This window comes from Diceros bicornis, chromosome 14 (genome assembly GCF_020826845.1).
Source record: "Diceros bicornis minor isolate mBicDic1 chromosome 14, mDicBic1.mat.cur, whole genome shotgun sequence".
NCBI lineage: Eukaryota > Metazoa > Chordata > Mammalia > Perissodactyla > Rhinocerotidae > Diceros > Diceros bicornis.
The window spans coordinates 37,587,728-37,599,367 of record NC_080753.1 but is presented as its reverse complement, the minus strand read 5'-3'; the positions used below and the strand labels follow the sequence as shown (position 1 = coordinate 37,599,367).

At 35.5% G+C, this 11,640-nt stretch overlaps 1 protein-coding gene across 1 annotated transcript; it reads left to right on the top strand.

The window, feature by feature from the left end:
- Window positions 1-9,935: 9,935 nt before the first annotated feature.
- LOC131413331 (olfactory receptor 2J3-like) lies at window positions 9,936-10,847 on the top strand (the record flags this gene model as incomplete). The annotated part of the gene is made up of 1 exon (XM_058553891.1): window positions 9,936-10,847. A coding segment is annotated over one exon (912 nt), but the record flags the coding sequence as incomplete, so codon positions are not given.
- Window positions 10,848-11,640: the final 793 nt, after the last annotated feature.

The following is an 11,640-nucleotide window of genomic DNA, read 5'->3' as shown; positions in this document are numbered from 1 at the left end:
CAGTAGTGAGATGGTTGGATCATATGGTATTTCTATTTTTAATTTTTTGATAAATCTCCATGCTGCTTTTCACAATGGCTGTACCAGTTTGCATTCCCACCAGCAGTGTATGCAAGTTCCCTTTCTCCACATCCTCTCTAACATTTGTTATTGTTTGTCCTTATAATTAATTATAAAGCCATTCTGATGGTTATAAAGTGATATCACATTTCAGTTTTGACTTGGATTTCCCTAAAAATTAGTGATGTTGAACATTTTTTCATGTGCTTGTTGACCATCTGTATATCTTCTGTTCATATCCTCTCCCCATTTCTTGATTGGGTTTTTTTTTTTTTGAGTTTTATGAGTTCTTTATATATTTTGGAGATTAATGCCTTATGAGATATATGATTTGCAAATACTTTCTCCCATTTGGTGGATTGTCTTTTCATTTTGTTCCTGGTTTCCTTTGCCTTGCAGACACTTCTTAGTCTGATGTAGTCCCATTTGTTTATTTTTTCTTTTGTTTCCCTTGCCTAAGTAGACATGATATGCGAAAAGATGTTTCTAAGACTGATGTCAAAGAGTGTACTGCTAATATTTTCTTCTGGGTGCTAATATTTTCTTCTAAGAGTTTTATGGTTTCAGGTCTTACAGTCAAGTCTTTAATCCATTTTGAGTTAATTTTTGTGTATGGAAAAAAATAATGATCTACTTTCATTCTTTTGCATGTGCTGTCCAATTTTCCCTACACCATTTCTTAAAGAGACTTTCCTTTATCCATTATATGTTCTTGGCTCCTTTGTTAAAGATTAGTTGTCTGTAGGTGTGTGGTTTATTTCTGGGCTCTAAAGTCTGTTCCGTTGATCTGTGTGTCTGTTTTTCTGCCAGTATCATGCTGTTTTGATTACTATAGCTTTATAGTGTATTTTGAAGTCAGGGATTGTGATACCTCCAGCTTTGTTCTTTTTTCTCAGGAATGCTTTGGCTATTTGGGGATTTTGTTGTTCCATATAAATTTTAGGATTCTTTATTTCTGTGAAAAATGTCCTTGGGATTCTGATTGGGATTGCATTGAATCTGTAGTTTGCTTTAGGTAATACGGACATTTTAACTATGTTTATTTTTCCAATCCATAAGCATGGAATAACTTTTTATTTTTTTATGTCTTTATTCAATTCTTTCAATAATGTCTTATAGTTTCCCTGTATAGGTGTTTCACCCACTTGGTTAAAACATTCCTTGGTATTTTATTCTTTTTGTTGTGATTGTAAATGTGATCTGTAAATCAATCAATGTGATATACTACGTTAACAACAAAAAATAAAAATCACATGGTCATCATGGGGACTGGCCCAGTGGAGCAAGCGGTTAAGTGCATGCTCTCCACTGCGGTGGCCCGGAGTTCGCTGGTTCGGATCCCAGGTGCGCACCGACGCACTGCTTGTCGAGCCATGCTGTAGCGGCATACCATATAAAGTAGAGGAAGATGGGCACGGATGTTAGCTCAGGGCCAGTCTTCTTCAGAAAAAGAGGAGGATTGGCATCAGATGTTAGCTCAGGGCTGATCTTCCTCACACATACACAAAAAAATCACATGATCATCTCAATAGATGAAGAAAAAGCATGCGACATGATCCAACATACGTTTATGATAAAAACTCTCAATAAAATGGCTATAGAAGGAAAGTTCCTCAACAAATAAAGGCCATTTCTGACGTACCCACAGCCAATGTCAAATATAATGGTGAAAAGTTGAAAGCCATTCCTCCGAGAACAGGAATAAGACAAGAGTGCTCACTTTCACCGCTCTTATTCAACATAGTACTCAAAGTTTTGGCCAGAGCAATTAGGCAAGAAAAAGAAACAAAAGGAATCAAAATTGGAAAGTAAGAAATAAAACTTTCACTGTTTGTGAATGACATGATTCTATACGTAGAAAACCCTAAAGAATCCACCAGAAAGCTATTAGAAATAATCAACAACTACAGCAAAGTTGCAGGGTACAGAAACACACAAAAATCAGTTGCATTTCTAGGCACTAATAATGAACTAGCAGAAAGAGAAGTCAAGAATAAAATCCCATTTATGATCACCTCAGAAAGAATAAAATATCTAAGAATAAATTTAAACTAGGAGATGAAAGACCTATACAATAAAAGATTGACAAGAAGACAGATATGGGAGAATTCCTGTTCCAGTTGAGGTAATAACTTCATATAAATCCAGAAATATTTATTTATTAAACACCATTTCTGTCTTCTCTGTAGCTTTTATAGCATTCACACAAGTTTAAAATATTTGCCTTGATAGCAGGGTCAAGGCAGGAGAATCTAGTGTTTTCAGTAAACGCAAATTTTTTTTTTTTTTTTTTTTTTTTTTTTTTTGTGAGGAGATCAGCCCTGAGCTAACATCCGCCAATCCTCCTCTTTTTTTTTTTGCTGAGGAAGACGGCCCTGGGCTCACATCTGTGCCTATCTTCCTCTACTTTATATGGGACGCCGCCACAGCATGGCTTACCAAGCAGTGCGTCGGTGCGCGCCCGGGATCCGAACCAGCGAACCCCGGGCTGCCGCAGCGGAGCGCCCGCACTTAACCGCTTGCGCCACCGGGCCGGCCCCAAAACGCAAATTTTTTACCAGTGCAGGTCATGCAATCTCCAGAACTAGAGTCCCTTATTGAACTATGGGTAATTTAGAGTCCCTGAAAGTAGGCATGGGAGACAACCAACTCAGGAATACCATGCTTCTTGTAATGGATAAGGATCTCATTACATTCCCCATTAAGGCCTTGTTGATCTGACAGTCCTAGAACTATCCTTATCATAGTAAATCTGGCAGTATATATAGTGCGTGGATTAAAAAATGGTTCTCAAAATAGACACCTACCCCTTCTCAAGCTTTGTCTTAATAGACACCCTCACTTCCTTGTTTCTCAATGTATTGATGAGGATATAAACACAGAGTAACAGTTATATAGAATAAAGTAAGGAATTAGCCCTGGTCTTGGCAATAAAACTTTGTTTGCTGGAGATATACCTATATCTATAATCTGCTATATTGCTGTCTATCTATCTATCTTTCTGTCTATCTACATTATCTATCTATCTTGTGTTAGCATAGGAGATACACATGATAGGGAAATATAAATGTGGAAGGTTTTCTTTCCTTCTGCAGTTGACTTAGTGAAAGATCAAATCACCACATGTAATGTACCTATAGGAAATAATGGCTAGAATGAGGAGCACAAGGATAATAAGGGTTGTGAAGACAAAAGCCTTAGGGGCCATAGTATCTGCACAGTACTGCAGTGTGTGGATCTAAGGTACCAATACGAAAGCATTGCCAAATGTATGGATATAGGATGCCAGTTAGTGCAGAGTTTTGCAGACTGCAGCATATATGTCATACGTCTTAACAGCTGGAAGGATACATTTCACTGTTCTCAGTGTCTGGAAAAAATATTGCTGGATGGCAAACCTAGATGGTTATGGTCTTATCTGTGCCCCAGATATGATTATGTAACACTGGCAGGATGGAGCCTTTGGTGAAATGCACATGTAGTAATGAAAAGGTGACTGCCTGACACAACATTGGCATGAGGAGCTGAAAATCTAGAGGTGAAAGCAAGAAAATATTTGTTTCCTAGGATGGTGAACAGGTAAAATGTGAGGAAAATGGTAAGGAGAATTAGCTCTAGCCCATGGATGGAAAGAGAAATCTACCAAGATATAGCTTTCTACAGATCTGGTATTGTTCATTTTCATCCCTCGTAGCCTTGCTTTACCTCATGAGAGGAAGATGAGCGTCTGTGAATAAGACACAATTGACAACTCCAAAATGGAATGACCCTATGAGGGAGCAGGCATTTGACTAGAAGTTTCAGTAAAGAGACATTAAACAATTATGAGATCTGAGATGCACAATATTTTTGGGAGTTGGTTTTTTTGTGTTGACTACGAGTAATTACTAACATTTTCAGTCTTCTTTTCATTTGGTCGGGTGTACAAAATGCATTTTCCAAAGGTGAATATGTACAAGAGGAAGAAAACTCAATATTCTTCTTTTCATTTTGTGATTGAGGAGATTCAAATTTTTCATTTTTCCACTCCTATGTAACCCAAAAGATCTCTCCCTACAGGCCATTGGCATTATGATTTTTACCTCTGGATCAGAGAAAACCAAGATCACCTTACTGATCATTTTAAATAAGTAATTATTTTAAACTTGGCCTTACTCGATCTAGACCATATGTGAACTCAATGAGTTTATAAAGGACCAGGCAACACCTTAGAAGGCAGATGATGGGATTATTTTGATATACCCCTCTAATTCCATCTATTCTTTTTAACATTATATGTAACATTTATCCTGATAAGATGAGAAAAGACAGCTTCTCTTGGCATCTTAGTAACCCTAAATCCTATTCTGCCCCAACCTTACTGGTTTCATCATATGTGTTTCGTCACTGGTGTGTGTTCTCACTCTTGGAGCGTGTAGTTTTTCTGACAAATTATGAAGGTATAAGGAATGGGAAAAGAAGGAAATCATATCCATCAATAAATAAATACCAATGCCTAGAACTCAACTCCAACTGAAGATCCATCCATGATGTTTTCATAGTTTATAATCTATTCTAATTCACATTCTTCTGAAATAAAACACTCAATTTACCAGAAGTATGCAGAGATGAATTAATGTCATTTGTCCCTTGTGATCCCTCATACATGACTTGTGCCTTATGGTCTATGATAATATTACAATTAAAAATGGCTTGCATTGGTTTCATATCTTTGAGGGTGAGTATGGACTGTGAAAATTACCAAAAGTTAGACTCCATATTTATTACATAAAGCACTTTGAAAGTCACATACTTTCAGTGTTTTTCATCTCTCATGTGTGTTGGGGGAAAAGAAAAAAAGCTGAGAGCTGTTGCTTTAGAAATGTTTTGCTGTAGTTAAACCATTTTATGCCATCTGTGTTTTCCCAACAAGAAGTTCCTAATATTGCACATAAAAAGTTTAACATTTGCTAGCACCCAATAGATTGGCAGAGGCTAAAAATTCTCTTACAAATCTAGTGACCACAGCATGAAGAATATTAGAGCTTGGCTATAGCCCAGATTGTCAGATATTTCCCAGATTTTGATAACTAGGTGACTTCTGCTAGAACCGTGTCATTGGTTTAAGTTCTTCTCCAACTAAATAAACTATAATTATATAACTCTTTAATGATATTAATATATGCATATTTATTATTTAATAATATTTATTATATATTAAGGTGAACTGGAAGGATACATGCCATGCTCATGATAAGTGGCTGTCTCTGGGTTTGGTGTTGGGTCAGAGAGTCGTGGATAAAGGGCCATGAACTTTATCTGTGATTGTTTATGTGCTAAAAATCGCTGGAAATAAATATGAAAAAAGTAATAGTTGATGATTCTTGAGTTGTGGGAACATTGGTGTTTTATTTTTAATATTTTTAATATCTGAAATAAGGAATAATGAAGAACTGAAGTAGAATTGTTTGTTAAAATATCAGTTCAAATTAAAATTCACTCTGATGGTAATAGCAGCTAACATGTACTGAATAATTATACACTAAGCACTGTGGAAAATGTTTATATACTTTTCCTTTTGAGTACTCACAACAATCAAGACCACTGAAATATAAAGACTATTTTTTGGTACTTTTCTTAAATAGAAAGGAGAATACCTGATTACTCTCTAAAAATTACAATTTTTAATGTAATCTTATTATAATATGATACGATTTCCATACCAAGATTTTGTTTGCTACAGATGGAATATATTAGCTAGAAACAATGTAACAATTTAAAAGTGTACATTCATTTATAAACTCTTGACATAAATTTTTCTTTTTAAACAAGTCTATTATTGGATATAGACTTGCAATCACAGCTAATGTCAATTGTTTATATAGTATGGCAAAGCTCTTGACAAGATTCCAAGAAAATTTATTGATGAGACTATTTTGGAAATATTAAGGAGTTTTGTTCAGTTTTCTGAGTTTTGGTAATTACCTTCTAACTAACAATTTAAATGGTCTTCAAAGATAATTTCAATCCTTTTGAAGGGCTAAACTTGACCTTGAATTTTAGAGATGTCAGGCAGATACAACTCAAATTAATAAGGCAAAGATAGACAGTTTAATCTTTATGTATTCCATTTAAACAAATGTTTCTTGCTTCCTTTCCTCCCCAAATTTGACTACCTCTGACAAGTTACCCCTCAGATTTGGCCCTTAGCATGATGAGGAATTGGGGAAGAAATTTCAGGTAATTCAGGACAACTCATTCCCTTATAAGCACAGCTTAATGCATTTTTATCAGAGATGGTTGGTCTATAGATTCATTGTTATCCTAGCACAACAGTGTGGTATCATGTTAAAAGTATTCTTCAGAAACTGTTCTAATTAGGACAACTCCTTGAAGGGCAATGATTGCCACTTTGGGATTTACTCTCCCAGTGGCCCCAGTCAAGGGAAGCAAGTCACATGATTCTTTTGTTTCCATAAAGTTTCCATTTGCTCTAGGAAAAGGAGTCCATCCCATACACTGAATGTGCTAATGAGTTCCTCCTTCCAGTTAAAACCAAATCTTTTTGGTAGACACGGGATTCTCTCTTTTGTGGCAATGGTAATCATAGTAATTTTCAGATTCTGCTCCTAATTTGATGCAGTAGATTAGAATATATGGTAGGCAGCCATTTATGTTGGTGATTTCAAGGAGATGAAAACCAGAGATCAGATCGATCCACACATAATGAGAGTATAGATTGAGGAGACAAGTACTACAGGAAATGTGGACAGACACAAGAAGGACAAAAATGAAAGGAGTTGTCTGATTTCTACTTAAGCACTAGGTAAGAGTTTAAAAGAACTAATGTAGGAAAAAATACATTGATATGAGGAGAAGGAAAAGAGACTCATGTTCATCCATAATGTTTTATTTCAAAAAAAGAGAGGAGCTATTTCATTCCATAGCCCATAAAATCAACTTTTGATAAGGCCTTTATTTCCTTCTCTTCCAATAAATAGAAAAAGAAACGATCAAGTTCTTACCTTTTCTCTACTTATGGTTTTTATTTATTTATTTTTTGTCTCTTATCTCATTCCCTTTATAACTTCTATAAGAACACTGAAGGACGAGTCATGCAACAGAGGAAGATATCTCACAGCTGCAACTTTAATTTTGTTAATGTGCTGTTATTCAGGCAGGCATCTAAGGAAGAATAAAATTATATCTGCATCAGAAGAAGCAACAACAACATTTGGATTCATATTTCTTAGGAAGTATTATCTCCCATTCTAGGGAAATAAAAAAAATCTTAGGTTTTCTTCATCATCCCTCAAATGGCTATGACCTCTAAGTAAAATAATCTTTATAATTTACTATTTGACCAGCACCAATTTTTGATTCAGCCACATTGAACTTCTTCACCATCCAGTGGGCTGAAACCACACCTTCTTTGACCAGCTCTGTACCTCAGCCATGGGGAGAAAACCTTCCTTCAAGTTTGTCCTTTCTTGGATACTGTCCCTCAATCCAAGATATACTGTAGAGTTCTCTTTACATCTTTATAGTCACTCTCCTTCCATAGCTTACTAATTCTTTATATTAAACTTCTGTTTAAATACAAAAATTTTTCTTTTTAAGTTAACATACTGTTTGATTACCCTGGATGGTTTCTGAGCTGTAGAAAGTAGTCTAGATTAGTGTAATAACTAGTCAATGATTAAGAGTTAAAATGCCTGAGTCAGTCTTTCAGTCTTGGGGTCAAACTAACTGTTTCTAACTTTCATGCTGAAACTCAATCAAATAGCTACTTCTAACATCTTTTTTGAGAGTTGCACTTATAGAATGTGAGTATTTAGGAGACCCAAATAGAAGTAACCACAGGTGGCTGTGCTGTGATTTCTTTCTCTTTTTTTGCTATAGCTTATCAGGAAGTGTGAAAGAAAGAATTGGCTGTGGAAGGAGGGAAGCAGAAATGATGTGGCAAAGTTGCACTGAAACAAAGCATTCACACAGAGAAGGAGGGATATTTAAATGGTGGGTTACTATGCCTTGTCACAGTATCTATATCACAAAAGGTAATATTAATCTTTCCTTTGAAAGATTGGAAACCTACGAGAGAAAAAGAATCATCAGGGGTTATAACTGTTTGTGAAATGTACTTAATTTTTTTAACAAAAAAGAAACATAAGTTTCACTAGGCACAATATATTAAATGATACCCATTTAATGGTTTCAATAAATATTCAGAATTCTTCTAAGTTGGAGATTAAAAATATGTGTAGAAATTATAAATTATGGTCAGTATTTAAATACCGTCTCAGTTATTGTGCTAGAGGAAAAGAAATAATGTGGAAATATTCTTCAGGCTCTGTCATTCAAATGAAATCGTACCATTTACGACAGCATGGAAGAAGCTTGAGGGCATTATGCTAAGTGAAATAAGTCAGACAGAGAAAGATAAATCCCATATAATTTCACACATGTGGAATATACAAACAAACATATAGAGAAGGAGAATAGATTGATGGTTATCAGAGGGAAGGGCGTGGGGGAAATCAAAAGGGGTATATGGTCATATATGTATGCTTACGGGTGGAAACTAGGCTTTTGGTGATGAACATGATGCAGCCTAAACAGAAGCCAAAATATAATGATGCATGTCTGAAATTACACAGTTATAAACTAGTGTGACCTCAATAACATAATTATAAAAAATTAAAAAACCCAAAATTTATTTTACATTTACATTTTGTAACTTTTTATTCTGGCAAAATTTAAAATTGACATTAAAATTGCAAAAGTGGTACAAAGAACTACCATCAGTCATTTAAGCAAATTCAGTTATAGTTTACATTATGGCTGCAAAGACTTAATCTATCATATCTCTCTCTTTCTCTCTATTTATGTATGTATGTATCTGTCTATCAATCTACCTGTCATCTCTATATCATCCCTTTTTCTGGACCATTTGAAAGTAAGTTGTAGATGTGTCCCTTTACCCCTAATTACTTCAGTGTTTATTTCCTAAGACTTTATTTTACATAACCACAGCACAGTTAACAAAATCAGAAAATCCAATATGGATACAATATTATTATCTAATCAATAGTCCATTCATATTCCTCCAATTGTCTCCATAGTGTTATTGGCTGTTTTTTTCCCCAGTCCACTATTTCATGTCTCCTTGTTCTCCTTCAATCATGTCTCTTTGTTCTCTTTATTTGTCTTCATTGAATTTGATGTTTTTGAGAGTACAGGCCAGGTATTTTGTCCAATTTGTCTCAATTTGAGTTTGTCTCATGTGTCTTCATTATTAGAATCAAGCTGTGCATTTTTGGCAGGAATATCACTGATATGACATCGTGTTCTGTTCAGAGCTTTATATGAGTAGGTACATGATGTTGGTTTGTCTCAACATTGGTGATGTTAACAATGATTACTTGCCTATGGTGGTGTCCACCAGGTTTTTGTCTTGTAAAGTTCACTGTTTTCATTTTGTATTTAACAAGTAATTTATGGGGAGATATTTCAGACTATGTAAATAACCTGTTTCTCATCATATTTTCATTCAATAGTTTTTAGCATCCATTTATGTTTTTCTAACTCCACCATTGCTTCTATTTTTATTAATTAGGATGCTACCAATAGAAATAACTTTCTCTTCTCCACTATTTATTTACATATTCTTTTTTATATGTCTGTATGAGCTTGTGGATTCTTATTTCTTACTGTCATTAGTATCATAGTTTCTCTTAAAGCCCAAATTGTCCTAGACTTGAATAGTGGTAGGCCCTTCAAATAGGCTTCTGTTTCTTTTTCATGTGTCCCTATGATTCTTGAAGAATTTTCTCACTTTTTTTGAGTGTATGTTATTCTTTCCTCAGGTAACAGGAAAAGAATGACTATGGAAAAAAATCAATGCAAGTTCTGAGCCATACTTTGTTCTACTGGGTTTTTCTAATTGGCCCCATTTGGAAGTAGTTCTTTTTGTGATTATCTTGATGTTCTACTTGATGACATTGATAGGCAACCTGTTCATCATTATCTTGTCATACCTGGACTCCCATCTCCACACTCCCATGTACTTCTTCCTCTCAAACCTCTCTTTTCTGGATCTCTGCTACACCACCAGCTCTATCCCTCAGTTGCTGGTCAACCTTTGGGGTCCAGAGAAAACCATCTCTTATGCCGGCTGCATGATTCAACTTTACTTTGTCCTTGCACTGGGAACTACAGAGTGTGTGCTACTAGTGGTAATGTCCTATGACCGTTATGCAGCTGTATGCAGACCTTTGCATTACGCTGTCCTCATACACCATCGTTTCTGCCATCTGCTGGCTGTGGCATCTTGGGTAAGTGGCTTTACCAACTCAGCCCTTCATTTTTCTTTTACCTTCTGGGTACCCCTGTGTGGACATCACCAAGTGGACCACTTCTTATGTGAAGTTCCAGCATTTCTACGACTGTCATGTATTGATACCCATGCTAATGAGCTGACTCTCATGGTCACGAGCTCTATTTTTGTTCTCATACCTCTCATCCTCATTCTCAGCTCCTATGGTGCCATTGCCTGGGCTGTGATGAGGATGCAGTCAACAGCTGGTCTTCAGAAAGTCTTTGGGATGTGTGGAGCCCATCTTATGGTTGTATCCCTCTTTTTCATTCCAGTGATTTGCATATATCTCCAGCCATCAACGGGTAATTCTCAAGATCAAGGCAAGTTCATTGTCCTCTTTTACACTGTTGTCACCCCTAGCCTCAGCCCTCTAATATACACCCTCAGAAACAAAGATGTAAGAGGGGGAGTAAAAAGACTGATGGCATGAAAGTAAGACCATATACTTGTAACATTAACAGTAGAATGGAGCATCTCTTCACCACTTGTTCATCCACCCCTCCATTCATCAACCAGTCTTCATTCACTCTATCAACACTTTTTAAGCATGTAGTCTCACAAGGTCACAGAGTTCTTGGCAACAGATATGAAGTAAACACAGTTTGTCTAAATACCAATCCCTCTCTAATGGAGAAAACAGCCATGTAAAATTTAGATCAAACATCAATATTAAAAATAAAGCTAATAAGACAAAGATATCCTTTTCTTCATTGAAAAATCATGGAATTTGTTTTAAATATTGATAAAAGAGCAAGTCTAATTCCTATGGATAGGTATTCTTAATTTAAAAAAAAAACCTAGAATATGTCTTATAATTCATGGCTTTTAAGGCAGAATTCATCATTAAGTTTGTCTTCTATTTTTTGTTTAGTTATAGACATAGTGAAGTACCTTAAATCTCTTCTGTAACACTGTTGTTTTTTTTGAATTGTAGTTAATATTGAGAGAAGTTTTTGTCTGTATTCTTTAATATGACATTATCAATAGTAAAAAAATAAGTTTTATGAATCGTATCAAGAAAGACTCTGAAGTATTGCAGCAGAAGTCAGCATCTCATATTTGTCTTTTTTTCAAGGCAGTTAGAAGTGTATGGGAGGTGGAAATAACTTGCGAACTGTGATATAGATCTTGTAATCTAATTGACATCATAAGCTAGGTGCAGTTAGGTAAAGTAAGTGCTTGAAGCACCTGCATAACCTGAGGACTAATAAAGATAGTCTGAG